Below are 18,713 nucleotides of genomic sequence, written 5' to 3'. Positions count from 1 at the left end.
CTAGTCCAACACCTGCCCCACCCTGCGCAGGAACACCGAGAACAACACAGAGAAGAAGAGGACGACGCTGCCCTCATGCCCCATTCGGCCGGATCCTGGAAGATCTCTGCATTTTGGTATTATTCGTGTTTGCGCATGCATTCGCCAATATCAACGTCTGTACACTCCCTTAGCCTGTGTGTTTTTGTTAAGACCTTTGCTTAATCTCCTATTCTTGATGATGAGAATGAATATTTTCATGGCGTTTTATCCATAATCATCTCCTTTGGATCATAAGAAACTGTTTTGCGTAGCGTGACCTAGTGAAACAGGACCTCCATTTAACCGCAGACAGATGCTCAAAAAGCGGGGAACATGTGGACTGGCGTGTGGTTTATTCTTTCTTTTATTGTGGAAGAAGGCAGTAAATGTCTGATTAAAAAATATTTTGATAAATATTTTTTGACTTTTTATGCGTTTTAATTATTATTTTTTTTAGCTTCATTGAGTGTTCCTCTTTTATAATAAAATTTGTCACCTTGTTCAAGCATTAAAGGCTGTATTCATCTTGGATGCATTGACTGAATGTCTTTTTAAAGAGGGGCAGGCCGCTGAACGGAGGGAGACGTCCCGCACAGCGGAGATGCTCGGTACAAGTGTGGAAAAATAGGACATTAGGCCCCATCTCCACATAGGGAGGACGCCTGACCGGGTCCAGAAATATGCCTGAGGAGGCTACAGGACAAGATGAACTAGCTGGCACTGAAGTGTCAATTTAACTGAATGCAGAAAGACCAGACATCATTTTTGAGGTGAACCTCCTTTGTGACTTTCACACGGCAGCTCAAGACCTTCCTCTTTAGAGAATATTTAGATGAACTTGTAACCTTCTTCTTGTCTGACTTCTGTATAGAAACTAGAACAGAGTGAATAAAAAATTGTATTCATAGTTGGGGGTCCTAGTGAACCAGAACTGATCACTTCATCCATGGTAACATGGAAGCACGCTGTAAGTCGCTCTGGATAAGTCGCTCTGTCTCCTCATCAATTCTGAAACTGGGGAGGTGGACAACTGACATGGGACAGATGCAAAATCACTAGATATCAGAATTAACAGGGAGCTTGAGGGTTCTGGTCACAAGGATCCTAGTGGAAGGTCTGGACTCTAAGTCTGGACTATAATCTTTCTCGGGAGGGAAAACACGTGATGGAAGAAAAACTGCGACACTGATGCAATAATAATGGGCCTAAACAAACCCTGAACCCGGCAAACTGTGTATCCTTTTCCGGTCTGGTTCATTTCCGCAGGAGCTGGATAGCTAATTATGCGGCGGTAACGATGACTCGACTTGGATTGGTCTGTTTCTAGGTGCTGAAGTAGGAAGGAGAGATCCAAGGTTACAGATGCCTAGCCCTTCTTCTCGACCAGAGACTGTAGCAGCAAGCTTTCAAAGGAGCGAAGTTAAATGTAAACCTTCCGAAAAGGAAGTGGTGGCGATAGAAACCGGATGTGGCCGGAATATTTATACTGCACAGGATGGCGACCGCGCCAGGGCGAGACCACAGTTCTCAAACTGCGGTGACCACGAGGGCCTGACGTGCATGATTATATGCCTACCGATGGGACTTGTCTCACGTTGTCCTTGTTGTGCCCATCTGTAAAAGGGAAGACTTTTCCTGATAACTTCACATGCTTCATCAGAGAACGGAAAGGAGGAAAAGATGTAGGTAAAACTTGTTAATGTAAAAAAAAAAAAAAAAAAAAAAAAAAAAAAACTTCTGAGTCAAACACTGATTCACCTTAAGTGTTTATTGCCTAATTTCCTGATTTGACATGATGTCTCCGTTCATTAGTTTTCAGAGTTGGGAGAGACCGACCGCATCGACATCAACAACTTTTTAATCAGGATTATTCATGCATTTTTCCACTTATAAATATTCAAACCAAACTGTTGCAGGGATGAAGAACCTTTTTAATCAGTTTCACTACAGATTAAAACCTGCACTGTACATGCGCGATTCCAGGTCAGAGAGAAGACGTTCATTCCAGACCTGCTCCTGCACGTCCCGTTGGTGTCCCTGATGTCCCTGGTGTTCCTGTGCTCACCTATTATCACCGTGACCTCGACTCCCAGTTCAACAGTCAGGATTCACTGCAGAGTCCCCAACAACATTTACATTTACAGCATTTCTCAGACGCCCTTATCCAGAGCGACTTAAAATCAGTCCCCCCTGGAGACACTCAGGGTTAAGTGTCCTGCTCAGGGACACAATGGTAGCAAGTGGGGTTTGAACCTGGGTCTGAAAATAGTACTCAAATAGTAGAACCTGGGTCTTCTTACCCACTAGGCTACCACCACCCAACAACGACGGCCTGCAAACTGTTACAATACCATTATAATAATACTTACTACACAACACATTACAATATTATCACCATCGTTATTACTGTGTCGAGGTAATGCGATTTTAGTAATCTCATTTAGTGGTTGTATTATTTGAAGTGGGACAGTACGCTGCGTGATGACGTCACCACCAGCGACGCACTGTGAGAAACCCCCGAGGAGAACAGCGGGGCGCGTTATTAAAGGGCTGATTACTGAGAGACGAGGACCCGGCGGGCGCGGCACCATGGGCGCAGTGCTGGGGGTCTGTTCTCTGTCCAGCTGGGTACGTCACTGTTTTTTTTAATTTTTGTTTTTTATTTCAATTAAATTCATTATCAAAGTTTTATTTTGCCCCTCATGCCAGTGCGCGCGCAACAGGTCACCGTCTGGAATCCAATCCGAACCCGAATTATCGTCGGAATAACGTCTTAATTTCGTCATAATGTCTTAGCGTTTCTTAAACCCAATACTGACCAGTCAAAAAATAAAATAAAGTAAAATAAAATCCTGAGATTGCGACGCGGGAACGCGGCGTTAACCGCCTGCACAAATCACGACGTCAGAAGCACGTTAGAAGCAAGCGGTTTATGAAAAGTCGCGGATTCTGTTTTTTTCACGTAAATGTCGTACAATGGCGCGCTTGCGGTTACGTGACCTTGGATTAACTTGTTTACAATCGCGGGCGCTCCGTTCGGGTGTCTTAAAGGCGCAGGGGCCGCGGCGATGACGTCACCGCACCGGCGGTGTGGCGTCACGTCAACCCCAGTCCTGCCCCCCCCCTTCCCCTCTCAGGTCCCGTGTCTGTGCAGCGGGGCGTCCTGCCTGACCTGCAGGTGCTGCCCCCACAGCAAGAACTCCATCGTCACCCGCGTGATCTACGCCCTCGTCCTGTTGCTGGGGACCGTCGTCTCCTGCGTCATGTTGTCGCCGGGGGTCGACCAGCAGCTGAGGAAGGTGAGAGGACCACCAGAGGATCCAACTCCGCCATCTTTTTGCCAAAGTTTCAGTCGGCAGTGAAACCAATGAGGGGCTTCTTCCCAACAGTGACCCTGAAATTGAAAATTCACAAATACTAATTATTATTATAGGTCCCGTGACATGAAAATGACACTTTGTTCCCCGAGCCTGTCTATGGTCCTGCAGTGGCTAGAAATGGCGATATGTACAAAGAGACCTTTGGTCATTCGGCTTCACCGTTCAGAGAGCAGCAGCTCAGATCTGGAATTTGTCCCCTTATGACGTCATAAAGGGAAAGGTTACCCCCGGTTTCTCATGTGTTGTTCTTCGCAGAGAATTTCCCGCCCCTCCCCTAAAACATGATCTCCACCGACCGTCATGGCTTCCAAACACGTGAAGCACTGCAGTTGCTCGGTGATTGGATGTAAAAATGAGCACAAATTCAATTGTTTCGTCTTGTCCTGCGAGACTCTGAAGAACACACGACACGACTTCCTGCCTGCGCCATGGGTGGTGGTAGCCTAGTGGGGGTAACACACTCGCCTATGAACCAGAAGACCCAGGTTCAAATCCCGCTTACTACCCTGAGCAAGACAGGGTGGACGGTGTCGATGACGTCATTTCCGCGAATGGCCGCTCAACTTCTATAGGCCGCTCTCCTCCTCGTCCCGCCTCTCTGCAGCATTTAAAGCTACAGATGCCAGAACGGCGCGTCCGGGGAAATCTCACCGTGGGACCGGATCAAAGTGGCTGTAATTCTGCACTGCGGCTGAATTTCGTCAATAAACTTACAGTATGCAGTAAGATGCGGTATTAGGGCACACTAAGGCCGATACAAAAAGCAAAAAATACTTCATGCCAGGGGACCTTTATGTGAACGTGTTGATATGTAGAGATGCGCTGAAGAATGCGAAAGTCTACAGATGGAGAACAATGTTGCATTGCTGCCTGGTTAGTAAGTTAAGTGAAATATAAAAGGGGTTTTATCCACACGGCGTGTAGGGAGGACACTTTTTAAGAAGAATACATAGCAGAGTGAGGCGTTGGGGTGAGGGGTGAACAGTCGAACTGCCACCCTAATCAAGCCGGCGGGGTTCCCTCTGTTGCAGATCCCCGGGCTCTGCAGTGGGGGTGCGGCGTCCGCCGTGGCCGGGATCAGTGGCCACGTGAACTGCGAGATGTTCGTGGGCTACAAGGCCGTGTACCGCGTCTGCTTTGGAATGAGCGTGAGCTTCCTGGCCTTCTCCCTGCTCACGGTCAACGTGAAGAACAGCCGGGACCCGAGAGCGGCGATTCACAACGGGTACAGAATCTTTAGGTTGCTTTGCAATGCATTGTGGGTGAAATGGGTGCTGCTTCCTGGTTGGCCTGGCGAGGAGCTACTGGTCATATTCCGAGGACAGTCAGGGTGTTTTTACACGTTCCACCTCTTAACCTTGCAGGCACCCGGCTCAAGGGTTAAAGTTCACAGTCTAATTGCTACGTAACTAGATTTATTAACTATCGATTCATCTAAGAGATTGTTGTTTTCTTTCTTTCGAGTGGCTCCGTTTAAAATTGTTCCTAGTAAAAAACGGAATCCAACTCGGCGGCGAATCCAACTTGGTGTCTGACTCCATTAATTATTAGCAATGTATTTTTTTTTCTTCTGATGTTACTTGGCCACACATCGGCGTGGAAGTTCCAGTAATGAACCGTTTCTAATTTATGAACTCGGGTAAACTACTATTGCAGTTACATGGAAATTGTTTTATGTAAAATGGTTGCAGCGTTACAGAAAAACCAAAATTAGAGTAAAGGAGAAATACAGAGAGCGGGCGAGGAGCCTGGACCCAGTAGGGTGGCAGTTGCCTACATTTACATTTTTACTGCATTTATCAGACACCCTTGTCCAGAGCGACTTACAATCAGTAGTTACAGGGACAGGGTTAAGTGTCCTGCTCAGGGACACAATGGTAGTAAGCGGGATTTGAACCTGGGTCTTCTGGTTCATAGGCGAGTGTGTAGGCCTAGTGGGTAACACACTCGCCTATGAACCCAGGTTCAAATCCCACTTACTACCATCGTCCCTGTCCCATTCACTACTGACTGTCTCTCTGGATAAGGGCGTCTGATAAATATTGTAAATATAAATGAGAATGATCAGCGTGTGGGGATTACGGGGCCGCTAGGCCACCACGGCCCCCTGTCAACAAAAAGTCAGACCAATCAGTTTGTCCTTTGGTGTTTCTGCCTTGTCCAAAAAGAACCCCTGACACAAGAATCAAGACTCTCCCGTCCCTTTGGGCCACCTGGTGACAGTACTTGTTGGTGAGGGGAGATAGTGGGTGACTCTCCATTAACAATAACAACATTTATTTCTTATATAGCCCAAAATCACATACAGTATGTCTCAATGGGCTTTGACAGGCCCTACAGTTGACACCCCCCACACTTGACCATTAATGCATGAAAGGACATGGACCTGGAAGTTTCCCATCTGACAGATGCTAAACGAAGCTTCTGCTCCTTTACAGACGTATTAATATGAGACGAGATCTAGTGAGTTTGGTCACACGGCCTTCATGCAGCGAGATCAGATGACCGCCCTGACTGAGGAGTTCTTTCATTCGCTGCTGCCTGCTGATCCGAACTCACGTGTTGCTTCTGCTTCTGGCCTTCACAGGTTCTGGTTCTTTAAGATCGCCGGCATGGTGGCGGTCAGCGCCGGTGCCTTTTACATTCCTGAGGGGCCTTTTACTCGCGGTAAGTGGTAGCAGTCGTAGTAGCAGCAGCAGCCTACCGGGTGGTAGTAGCTTAGTGGGTAAGGCACAGAAGACCCAGGTTCAGACCTCACTGCCATTGTGACCCTTAACCCTGGGGGGGACTGTATCTACTGTCCCTGTATCTACTGATTGTAAGGCGCTCTGGATAAGGGTGTCTGGTAAATGATTGATGAATCAGATGAATCTGTTTTTACCTTCATAGCTGCTTTGTTCAATATCATCATCATCAAAGTCGCTTCATGAGTGACGTGAAGTGATTTTCATTGTGAAACACTACAGCACAGCACACGGTGACACAGCGAAATGTGTCCTCTGCATTTAACCCTCACCCTTGGTGAGCAGTGGGCAGGGGATCAAGGGGACCTCATTGGCACCTTGGCGGTTCGGGATTTGAACCAGGAAACTTCTGATTACGGGTCTGTTTCCTCACCCGCTAGGCCATTACTGCCCCATGCATGCTCCTCCGTGCCTACATTCACCTACTTGCTCCTTCAGTTTTTTACTATAAGGTAAAGACCCATAAATGAGTAGATGTTTTCTAACATTTGACTGATAGTGTATATTTACAGCATTTATTAGACATTCTTATACTAGGCTACTATCTAGGCTACTAATCACCCCATTTATATATGAGTGGAGGTGAAATGTTAACGAACTTTCTCTCTGCCGGTGGCAGTGTGGTTTGTGGTTGGGACCTGCGGCGCATTCTGCTTCATCCTGATCCAGCTCGTCCTGCTGGTGGACTTCGCCCACTCCTGGAACGAGTCGTGGGTGGACAGGATGGAGAATGAGGATTCTCGAACGTGGTATGCTGGTACGTTGCCTGGAAAACGACCTCAAGTCTGAGGGTCACAAAACAAAAGTGTTCCAAGCAGGAAAAAAAAAAGAAAATTCCAGATATCTCAAACATTTCAGGCTTAGCTGTGTGTGTGTGTGTGTGTTTGCTGCTCTTCATCCGGCAATAACACTAACTGTATCTGAGCCCCCAGCAACAGCAATGTTATCCCAGGATTATCGGATCATCCGCGCACTTGCAGCATCTGCAGTAAACACGAGTGGTTTCCCTCGGAAACTTCCATCCCATCCTTCCTAATCAGGGACTCCGCTTAATTAATAATGATTATAAAGGTCTTGAAAGTATTAAAGATTCCGTCTGGAAATGACGGTGGCTCTCCTTCTCTCTCAGGCTCCCGTCTGTTTTTAGACTCGTGACCACAAAGCCTCCTGGTTTCCTAAAGAGCCGAGCACATGGCTGTAGTCACCGCGGTGTTTCCATTGTGCACTGTAATCTGATTACGCCCCATAATCTCCACCCACAGCGCTGCTGTCCGTAACAGTGCTCAACTACGCCCTGTCCCTCATCGCCGCCGCGCTGTTCTACGCCTTCTACACGCGGCCAGAGGGCTGTCGACTCAACAAGTTCTTCATCACCTTCAACGCGCTGCTGTGCGCTGTGGCTTCGGTTGTTTCAGTTTTACCCAGAGTGCAGGTGAGGTTGATGGGGTTCCATGGGCACATGCAAATGAAGCCAGGTTTCAATCCACATGTTCACTTGGCCTCTTCTTTTTTTTTTTCATGGTTTTCTTTGTGTTTTGCAGGAATCTCAGGCCAAATCTGGACTCCTCCAGTCCTCCATCATTACTCTGTACACCATGTTCCTGACCTGGTCAGCCATGACCAACGAGCCGGGTGAGAGACCCTGATCTGTGTTAATGGCCACCGTGTAAAATACACAGCCAGGGAATCCTAGAGAAACGGTGAAATGATCGAATGGGAACTCGAAAAACAATCTACCTTCACCACCGCCTAGGTGCACTAGGAGGCGCTCTAGTGCGCCAAATGGAACATGGCTGATCGGACACAGTTGCGCAGAAAAAACATAATATAGCGTCACTGAGGACCCACGTCTGTCCAGTTACACTTATTTATATGCAAAACTTATTTTTAATGAATTTAAATACATTAATTTTTTTCCGATTATGCTGTTTCTGTTGCCGATTTGAATATATTTTGCATTAAGCTGCTACAGAAACAAATTCATAACTGTACCAGTGCTTCATAGTAAAATATGTTGGAATGGTTAATGGGTCGTGACTGCATTTGGTGCTGATTGGTTAAATTTTAGAGGTGGTGAAAAGAAGTGAGAATTATCTGACTGTGGAAAATTTTGGACTTCCACTGAATTGCCGGATCTTTGAGACTAGTCACGGTCAACAAGAATAAAACATTAATACAATGAAGCTTCATAACAAATTCAGAGCATGAAGACTGTACGTAATTGTAAACACAACTGAACATTTTAATATAATGCTCCAAATCAACTCAAATCTAGAACAACATATCTATACACACACATGCACACACACACACACACACACACACACACACTCACACATATATAGAGTAGCCAAGAATTAATCCAAAATAATATTACTCAAATACAAGTAAAAAGTATTCGTTAAAAAAAAATAGTCAGAACACAATGTATATAAAGTAAGAACACAATGTATTTAGACATTCCGTGTTTGTGTGTAGTCTTGTGACTGCATGGCTCCGTCTGATTGGTGAAATGGTGTCATGTTAATATTGTTGCTACGTGCAAATGGTGAAACTTGTTAGATATTTTGGCAACATCTGTCGTATAGTAAAAAGTTTTAAATCTACTCATAAAGTTTTTTTTTTTTACTTAAGAAAATGTAACTCTGGGGCAGTGGCGGCCTAGCAGGTAGGGAGGCAGACCCGTAATCTGAAGGTTCGAGTCCCGAGCCACCAAGGTGCCACTGAGCAAAGCACCATCCCCATATACTGCTCCCCGGGCGCCTGTCTTGGCTGCCCACTGCTCACTAAGGGTGATGGTTAAAAGCAGAGGACACATTTCGTTGTCACCGTGTGCTGTGCTACTTTCAATGACGATCATTTCAAATTTTATTATCTTTTTAAAAATGTGACAACATGCTTCCTGTTTGAACAGACCGCACTTGCAACCCCAGCCTGCTCAGCATCTTCCAGCAGATGGCTGTTCCAACAGCCCCTCCCTTGGAGGTGGAGAACCAGACGGCTGTCATCATCGTGGGCACAGAGGAACCCGTCCCAACGTCCCCATACCTGCAGTGGTGGGATGCCCAAAGCATTGTGGGATTGGCCATCTTTGTACTTTGCATTCTGTACTCCAGGTAGGCTGGTGAAAGAGATGTTGGGAACCTCGGTTGTTCTGTTTGGTCCTTCATGCCCTCTGCTCTCTTCTGTCCAGCATTCGCTCTTCCAACAAAAGCCAGGTGAACAAGCTGACGCTCTCATCCAATGACGCGGCAGTCCTGGAGGAGACGTCTGTGGGAACCCTCGAGGACGTGACTGAGAGCGGGGGTCCTCGCAGGGTTGAGGACAATGAGCGAGAGACAGTGCAGTACAGCTACTGCTTCTTCCACTTTATGCTGTTCCTCGCCTCCCTCTACATCATGATGACCCTCACCAACTGGTACAGGTGAGCTCCGCCCACCTTCACCTCCATGATGTTCGTATGTGTCTTCCTGTGTTTGTGAGAATTTTTTTCCGTTGTTCTCTCGCGGCGCAGCCCTGATGCCGAGTACAGCGCTATGAGCAGTAAATGGCCAGCGGTGTGGGTGAAGATCAGCTCCAGCTGGGTGTGTCTGTCCCTGTATGTCTGGACCCTCATCGCCCCAATGATCCTCACAAACCGGGACTTCAGCTAGCCCCGCCCCTTGACCATTTGGTTCATTTCGAATTATATATTTTTTTACACTTTAGTTTGCACAAATTCAAGTTTTTTTTAATCATGTAAGACACCTAGCTGGTTAGTCTGTACATTATATTTAAAGTTGTGCTTTACTTTTGAATAAGACCCAAAGCACTTTTGCCTTCCACACCATCCGTACTGGTGCACTTCAGTCTGTAAGACCTGCAGTATTATGTAGAAAGCCCATTGCTGCTGAGATCACCATGATGTCTAGCCACCGTTCTCCTGGTCCGCTGTGTTTAGTACCATGCCTTACGATGCCTTATGATTGTCAGTGACGACTTGTCTCACTCTCGAATGATATTTTGAACAGTTGAGCTATTCAAACATGAAAACCCTCTGCCAAAGGCAGAAATATTTTTGTAATTAATGTAATTTTTTATAGTACAATAGAGTCTGAACCTTGGCACCTTTACATTCATGGTGTAAGAATTTACATTCATGGTGTAAGAATGACCTGATTGTATTTGTTTATATTTATTTCCTTTTTTTTGTTGATAATTTGTATATTGTACGTGGCGCCCACATGTGGCCGATGTACATTGTGCACAGGACCAATTTATGCCTCTACTCATAAACATTACGTGTGTTCTCTTTTATATATCGGTTTTCTTTTCCACTTGTTCTGCTGTGCAAAACAAAAATGATTGAAATGACAATTTCAGTGTGATTGTGTTCTTCTTTTTGTTTGTGTGTTTGTGCACATGTGAACACAGAAAGCGAGTTTTTAAATGAAAAAAGGTGAACATTTCTTCCCAGAATGTATTAGGAAAAAAACTCACCTTCATTCTGCAGATTGTGGAACTCGTGAAGAATTTTCCTCCCCAACTTTCATCAACACATCTTATATGTTGGTCAGATTGAGCAGGCCGCCAACAACTGGTGATGTGGGACTTCCATCACTCACCCGCAGCTGGATACTGGACCTTCTGTCAGGTCCCCACACCTCCACTGCTCTCAGCCTCAGCCCCGGGGTTGCAGAGGTTGCACTCATCTCAGGAAGAAGCTCGAACTCAGCAGCTTGTTGTTGACTAAGAAGGCGCAGCAGAGACTGTACCAGCTCTCCAGCTCCAGACTGTGCCAGCTCTCCAAGAATCTGCTCCTTGCCTTCTACCACTGTTCCACACAAAGTGTATGGACTGTGTGTGTGTGTGTGTGTGTGTGTGTGTGTGTGTCTGAACGGAATGAACAAAGTCATCAGGTCTGCAGAAAAAACATTTACTGCCCCCTCCCCACCCTAGAATAAATTTAGAATTCACAATGCTGGTAAAAAAAAAGCACCGGTCATTGCCATCAGGCAAAAGATACAGTGCAATGAAAACCAGGACAAACCGCCTTAATAAGAGCTTTTGTCCAAAAGCAATCCAGACTTAAAACTCAAAATAAACTGTTATCCACATATGTGCTATATCTCCATAAATGTGCAATACCACCTCACTATGTGCAGTAATGCACAATATCTTCACACAATGTGTAATAGACTGTAAAAATCCAGTGCCATTTGTAATTTTTGCACCTTAAATTTCGGTGTTCCTTGAGAAGTGACAAGGACAATAAAGATTATCTTATCTTATTGGATTTAGGGCAGTTCCCATGTAGGATAGTCCCTATAGGTTCCTGTGGCTCTCAGATTCCTCTTCTCCACTGCCTAGCAACTGGATTTGCAGGAAAACAGGCTGTCATGTGTCCATCAGGTCCATAAGGAACTCTCGCTCCTCTGCCTCATTCTGGGCACTGTGCTCCACCCGGCACTTGAATGATGCCCCCTGGTCCTGCCAGGTTGGGGTCACCTTCAGGAATGTCCACTGTGAGTATAGACCCTTGAGGTTGAGACTTGGGGTTGAGCAGAAAGTTCCTGCATCAACTGGTTGCCCATTTCTGGACCATGTGATAGACAGAGAATCTGGACAAAAGTCCTCAACACAGAGGCTCAGGGTGCAGATAATCCCAACCTGGGGCCTGGTGGGGTCACAGTGGATGAACCTGATGGTTGGGGAGGTGCCTGCAGGAAACAAAACCAAGTTGTTGGATGGTTGGTTATGGGTTATGACGTGGTTCTGAGATGTTTGTGGTTGGTGCATCGGGACCAGGTTATTTGGAAGTTGGTTATGGGTGTTTGTGGTTCTGAGATGTTTGTGGTTGGTGTATCATGACCAGGTTATATGGTAGTTGGTTATGGGTGTGACATGGTTTTGTGGTGTTTGTGGTTGGCATATCATGACCAGGTTATTTGGTAGTTGGTTATGGGTGTTTGTGGTTCTGAGATGTTTGTAGTTGGTGTGTCATGGCCAGGTTATTTGGTAGTGTGGTTATGGATGTTTGTGGTTCTGAGATGTTTGTGGTTGGTGTATAATGACCAGGTTATTTGGTAGTTGGTTATGGGTGTGACATGGTTTTGTGGTGTTTGTGGTTGGTGTATAATGACCAGGTTATTTCGTAGTTGGTTATGGGTGTGACATGGTTTTGTGGTGTTTGTGGTTGGTGTATAATGACCAGGTTATTTGGTAGTTGGTTATGGGTTATGACGTGGTTTTGTGGTGTTTGTGGTTGGTGTATCGGGACCAGGTTATTTGGTAGTGTGGTTATGGGTGTGACGTGGTTTTGTGGTGTTTATGGTTTGTGCATAATGACCAGGTTATTTGGTAGTGTGGTTATGGGTGTGACATGGTTTTGTGGTGTTTGTGGTTGGTGTATAATGACCAGGTTATTTGGTAGTTGGTTATGGGTGTGACGTGGTTTTGTGGTGTTTGCGGTTGGTGTATCGGGACCAGGTTATTTGGTAGTGTGGTTATGGGTGTAACGTGGTTTTGTGGCGTTTGTGGTTGGTGTATCGGGACCAGGTTATTTGGTAGTGTGGTTATGGGTGTGACATGGTTTTGTGGTGTTTATGGTTTGTGTATAATGACCAGGTTATTTGGTAGTGTGGTTATGGGTGTTTGTGGTTCTGAGATGTTTGTAGTTGGTGTGTCATGGCCAGGTTATTTGGTAGTGTGGTATGGATGTTTGTGGTTCTGAGATGTTTGTGGTTGGTGTATAATGACCAGGTTATTTGGTAGTGTGGTTATGGGTGTGACGTGGTTTTGTGGTGTTTGTGGTTGGTGTATCGGGACCAGGTTATTTGGTAGTGTGGTATGGATGTTTGTGGTTCTGAGATGTTTGTGGTTGGTGTATAATGACCAGGTTATTTGGTAGTGTGGTTATGGGTGTGACGTGGTTTTGTGGTGTTTGTGGTTGGTGTATCGGGACCAGGTTATTTGGTAGTGTGGTTATGGGTGTGATGTGGTTTTGTGGTGTTTGTGGTTGGTGTATAATGACCAGGTTATTTGGTAGTGTGGTTATGGGTGTGACGTGGTTTTGTGGTGTTTATGGTTGGTGTATCATGACCAGGTTATTTGGTAGTTGGTTATGCGTGTGACGTTGTTCTGTGGTGTTTGTGGTTGGTGTATAATGACCAGGTTATATGGTAGTTGGTTATGGGTGTGATGTGGTTTTGTGGTGTTTGTGGTTGGTGTATAATGACCAGGTTATTTGGTAGTTGGTTATGGGTTATGACGTGGTTTTGTGGTGTTTGTGGTTGGTGTATCGGGACCAGGTTATTTGGTAGTGTGGTTATGGGTGTGACGTGGTTTTGTGGTGTTTATGGTTTTTGTATAATGACCAGATTATTTGGTAGTGTGGTTATGGGTGTGACGTGGTTTTGTGGTGTTTATGGTTTGTGTATAATGACCAGGTTATTTGGTAGTGTGGTTATGGGTGTGACATGGTTTTGTGGTGTTTGTGGTTGGTGTATCGGGAACAGGTTATTTTGTGGTGTGGTTATGTGACTTGGTTCTTATGTGCTTGTGGTTGGTGTATCTTGCCGCGTGTGCTGATCCGGTAGGTCAGGTCTTGGTACCGCAGTCCACAGAAGCTACTGTGGGTCACGCGACAGGTGAGCACCGCTCCCTCATCCTCTGCAGAGACCTGCAGCATTGCTTGACTCCAGACACTCCGGAGATGATTGTGGTCCACAAAGGGCCCATACTTCACCACTTCTTTGATGGGTTCTCCGTCCTGCCTCCACCACTCCACGTCAATGTGGGCAGGGTAGAATCTCTCGACCCGACAGCACAGCACCAGCGGCTGCCTGATCTCAGGGATCTGGGGCTGGCTGGATATCTGCAGGACAGAAGGATGCACTGCCAAAAAAACAAAAACATTATATTCTGTCATGGATTGTGTAGATGATTCCTGTAGACATTCATTTCAACAAGCTCCTCACTCTTCACACTTATGGTGGTTTCCTTGGTGACAGTGCGTCCTCTGTACTGGACCATGCAGCGGTACACGGAGTGGTCATCACCCACGACCAGGCAGAGTGGCAGGACTGAGATATGGGTCTTGTCTTTGGACTTGATCTGTGACTGGCCGCACAGCTCTATGGGCATCAGTGGGTCCGTGTCCGAGGCGTCCTGCGGTGACGTCGCACATGTTGGAACTTTAAACCACCGCACCTTCAGCTCCCTCAGCCTCACCCCGCTGATGGTGCAGCTGATGTCCGCCTGAGCTCCGGCGCAGATGATGGACGGGGTGCAGATTTCCGACACACTGAGGGATTCTGGAAAAACAAGTCTCTTACACTATTTGTAATGTTCTGCTTAAAGGCTGTTGAAGTCTGATTATCAATGTGTGAATGTTGAAGTCATGAAGCCGTCAATATAATTGTAGTTGCACCTGTTAGATAAAATAGACATGCTTCTTGCTAAAAAGAAAAAAAAACATAATTTTATATTCTGATTATCATTCTCATAGTGTCCATTTGCAAACTATTTACAACAGCTACGCCAAAGTATGCAGCTGAAATAAACTCTTTTCTCATATAACCATGCAAACAAAATTACACATGATCACATACTAAATATTAATACCGTGTGCGCCCTTTGGACCACATGCAGAATCATGCTTAATGGGGCTGTATCTTTTTATGATCATGTGACCCATTACTTCTCAACTTTCAAGCCAATTGCTATTTATATGTGCATTTTACACCCTTATCAGCCTTCTCATTTTTGATATCTTTATATAAATCTGTATAATTCGACACCCACCCGTGTGGAAATATCTGTAAAACACCAGCAGCCCGATGACCAGAGACACCAGCAGGACGCTTGAAACGGCAGCAGCTGCTGTGAGAGCTGTGGGGTCTGCAGGTGACTCGGGTCCTTCAGGAGAAACAGAGATGTTTCTGATCTAGACACTACTAAACCACAGCCGTGACCCCACCGACTCCCTGCCAGACTCACGTATGACATGCAGGGTGACATGTTTGCGGCAGGGCTGGGGGAACGTTCGATGACGCACTTGGCAGATGTACACGGCCCCGTCGTTTTTAGCCTGGACCCCCTGGACGGTGATCTGGCTCCTCAGGTTGAAGGTGTGGTTCTGGTTCTGCGCCGGGAGGCCGGTGCAGATGTCGCCATCTGCTGAGGTGACCTGGGATCCGTTCTTCTGCAGCCAAACCACATCCAGCTGCTCCGGGTAGAATCTAGATATGTCACAGAACAGGGTCGTCTTCTCTCCATCCAGGACACTGACTTCCTCAGGAAGGGACAGCGAGGGCTGTGCTGCAGAGAAACACAAACCTTCACTTTGTGTTGTTCAGCATGTTTGCTGATAATATGTGGCAGTGAAAATATGGTAGGAAATAAATCATGAACCGGTTTGGGGAAAAAAGCTGTTACAACTTACAACCTTATGGCTCTCAACTCTTTAAACTGGGTCTATGGTCTACCGACAGCACAGTTTCCTACTGAAAACAGTTCTTTCAGTCTAGCAAAGTAGTAAGTTCACCATTTTATAATGATTTGAAAGATAATTCATGTATGGGGTCTCCGGTCCCAATCCCTGGCTGGTGGAACAACATGTCCTGCTCCATTCGACTAGCCGAGACTACCGCCACCTTTAAGAAGCAGTTGCAAACCCACTTGTTTAAAAAGTATTACAGACGAGTCTAACACACACACACACTGCACAAAGTACTTTTTTTTTAGTCTAGCACTTAACAATTCCCTAGCATATTCTTTCCTGACAAGTTGTGCCTTATCAGGCATCTTAGTTTTGTAACAAAATCTATAGAAACCGAATGAGAATTGCTGGTGTCGTCCTCTTGTAAGTCGCTTTGGATAAAAGCGTCCGCAAAGTAAAGTAAAGTAAAGTAAAGTAAAGTAAAGTAAAAAACAATACAAAGAAACCAGAATACCTGAGACCTGGAGCTGGGCTGAGCATTGATACTCGTTGGGCTTGACCAGGACTGTGCCGGTGAAGTTTCCCTCGTCAGTGACCAGCACACTGTCCAGACTCAGAGATGCGTCACCCTGGAGCAGCCTGTCCGGGCTCAGCTTGTATCCTGCAGAATGTTCTATGATGTTTCCTACGTCAAACACAAATATGTTCCTGGTGTGGGTGTGTCCAGCACTGCTCCTGCGGTCCAGTCTCCACCACACAGAGACGTTTGTGAGCTTTGAGCCCGGTGGTAGCGGGAACGGGCAGGCCAGCGTGACTGGGCTTCCCACCAGAGTGTCCTGAAAGGCTGACAAACCTTCTGACGAGGCTTGTAGAGAAGGAGAAACCAAAAAGCATTATTCATTCAAACATCCAGCTCAGAAACAACATGAGTTTTCAAGTGGAGCAGGTTGAATCCAAAGAACCTAACAATCAATAAATGTTCATGCAGCAAATGCTTCAACCTAAATCAATAATCATAAAAACAAGGTGAATCTGAATGACTAACCTGCACACTGAAGGCAAATGAAGAGGATGGCGGCGAGGCGGTTTAAAACTTGGGTGATTCGGATCGGTTTCTTTCTCCTGACCACGTCCATGAGGCTCACCATGAAAGCAAAGGGCCTGGCCTTGGCCACGCCTCATCAGACTCAGACTGAGCTCAAAGTTCAGCCTGCACATGCAGTGCGGGAACAATCACTACTGGGAACCATGTTATCTGCACCAAGTGTATGGAATTTGATTTGTGAATTTTTTAAACAAATCTTTCCTAATATCGATCAGAAATACGACGTTAAAATGTAAAATAAGTATGTTGGACTTTAGACAAGATGGAGGCACCACTGGGAACATTGTTAATCAGAATGTAATTTTAGTTATTGGTTTCATGCTTTGTATTGCTGTGGGGTAGAACTTTCCGTGATGAATCTGATGGTTTGCTGGTTCTGTGCGAATGTCACGAAAAGGTAAATCCTCAGGTGGTTCCACCTGAGCTGAGGCTTGATGACAGTACGGAATTGTGACCCCAGGAGTGTGACCACTGATTGTTTGGTCACAAAACAGGTGGCAAAAGCTATGATAAACACTCTGTGTATGCCCTGAAAGTTGCAGGAACCAGGAGATGGATGGGCCCATTTACCATTTTGCCACATGACAGTCAGTGTGTGACTAGTCAGGTTGAATTTTGTCAGTCAGTTCCTAAAGTCATAGTGGTCACCTCTGGGTACTCTGTTGGGGAGAGTATATGTTACTGAATTGGCTAATTCTGCTGGGAAGGGGAAGAAATTGACGCACATTTTATTGATTTTGGTGACTCCCTTGTCTTGACGGTGTGAAAGGAGAGCTGTAATGTTTTCTTACTTCATAAATGGGAGGTGGGTCTAGCCAAGGGCGTGGAACATCAAATCCGTCTTGTGGACACTTGCTCATTTTGTGAGAGGTCCAGGTGACTAGTGCCTGCAGACATAGAGGATGTGAGGAGGCATCTCCATTGCTAGATGCAGGAGTGATTAAGGAAACGGAGAGCCAGTACAAATCTCCTATTGTGATTGCTAGTAGGAGAAGCGTTCATATGCCCCCTTTGTTTCTATCAGTTTGAGCAGATGCTGCAGGGAGTGATGGGAGCCCCTGCGACATTCCAATGCTTAGTTGAGAGAGCAGTTGGTGATATGAATTTGCAGCAAGTCCTTGTTTATCTTGAAGACTTGAATGTGTTTGGAGCGACTTTAGAGGAACATGAGGAACATAGTATGCCTAGAGCAGGTAGGTCTCAAAATGTCACTGGAGTCAGTTTTGTCAGTCTTAGGTCAAATATGTGGATCATATTGTGTCAACTCATGAAATTGCTACAGATCCGGAGAAGTTGGAGGCTGTTACCAAGTGGCTGAAGCCGATTGATCTGAAGTCACTTAGATCGTTTCTTCGAATTTCGTCAATACTATTGCAGATTCGTGGCAAAGTATTCTGCTATTGTGAAGCCGTTGACAGACCTTCCGAAATGGAATGGGAAAAAGTAGAGTGTAGGGACAGAGGACGAGAGGAGAATAAACCTTTCGGCTCTCGATGGGGGAGTCATGTACAAAGGCTTTTTGTGACATCATTAAATGCCTTACAAGTGCACCGGTGTTGGCAAGTAAAACGTATGTCTCAAAGGAGTGTTGCTGAGCAGAACTCGAGTTTTTATCACTCAAGTGGCCGGTAGTTGATAAATTTCATGACTTCCTGTATGGGGTAAAGTTCGCCATAATGACGGATAACAACCCACTCACCACTGGTATTGACCACTGGGAAGTTAAATGCCAATGGCCATAGGTGGCTTGCAGCTCTTGCCACACATGGCTTTGATGTCAAGTTTGATGTCAAAAAAGGACAATGTTGACACCGATTCGCTTTAACGTAATTTGGCAGAAGAGAACACTGAGCTATGGAAAAACCTCTCACTGAGTGATGTGAAGACTGTCTGTGGTTTGGAGCATGCTTGTGAGCCTAAGGATAGTGAAGTAATTTACTTTACTTTACTTGGCAGACGCTTTAATCCAAAGCGACTTGCAAGGAGAAGACATCAGCAATTCTCAGGACCATAGATTTTGAGTTACAAAACTAAGAGCCCTG

The 18,713-nt window shown here is 45.8% G+C and overlaps 1 protein-coding gene and 1 gene segment (V, D, J or C); one reads left to right on the top strand and one right to left on the bottom strand.

Annotated features, from left to right (window-relative positions):
• The first annotated feature begins 2,496 nt into the window (after positions 1-2,496).
• Positions 2,497-10,501, top strand: serinc3 (serine incorporator 3). 2 transcript variants are annotated; one of them, XM_028998695.1, is made up of 10 exons: positions 2,497-2,649; positions 3,159-3,320; positions 4,433-4,626; positions 5,989-6,068; positions 6,765-6,902; positions 7,408-7,577; positions 7,687-7,777; positions 9,060-9,261; positions 9,339-9,569; positions 9,660-10,501. In XM_028998695.1, the coding sequence occupies exons 1-10, from the start codon at positions 2,503-2,505 to the stop codon at positions 9,796-9,798; spliced, it is 1,554 nt and encodes a 517-aa protein (XP_028854528.1). In that variant the 5' UTR covers positions 2,497-2,502; the 3' UTR covers positions 9,799-10,501. The 2 variants fall into 2 exon arrangements, with proteins under 2 accessions (XP_028854528.1, XP_028854529.1); XM_028998696.1 differs by lacking the exon at positions 3,159-3,320 and having other exon boundaries at positions 2,525-2,649.
• An 827-nt stretch (positions 10,502-11,328) lies between these two features.
• On the bottom strand, positions 11,329-16,702 carry LOC114801027 (Ig mu chain C region-like). The segment is given in 7 exon segments: positions 11,329-11,844; positions 13,703-14,020; positions 14,104-14,439; positions 14,930-15,043; positions 15,125-15,445; positions 16,081-16,431; positions 16,612-16,702. Coding segments are annotated over 7 exon segments (1,854 nt in total).
• Positions 16,703-18,713: the final 2,011 nt, after the last annotated feature.

This window comes from Denticeps clupeoides, chromosome 12 (assembly GCF_900700375.1).
Source record: "Denticeps clupeoides chromosome 12, fDenClu1.1, whole genome shotgun sequence".
NCBI classification, from domain to species: Eukaryota; Metazoa; Chordata; class Actinopteri; order Clupeiformes; family Denticipitidae; genus Denticeps; species Denticeps clupeoides.
Note: the sequence above shows the minus strand (reverse complement) of the source record. Positions and strands in the feature narration are given on the sequence as shown.

Bases quoted from the DNA above. Each gene is read 5' to 3' on its own strand.
- serinc3 (XM_028998695.1), top strand. From the start codon at position 2,503: ATGACGTCACCACCAGCGACGCACTGTGAGAAACCCCCGAGGAGAACA. The intron at 4,627-5,988 runs GTACAGAATCTT...TGGCCTTCACAG, and splicing joins AGAGCGGCGATTCACAACGG to GTTCTGGTTCTTTAAGATCG. The intron at 9,570-9,659 runs GTGAGCTCCGCC...CTCGCGGCGCAG, and splicing joins ACCCTCACCAACTGGTACAG to CCCTGATGCCGAGTACAGCG.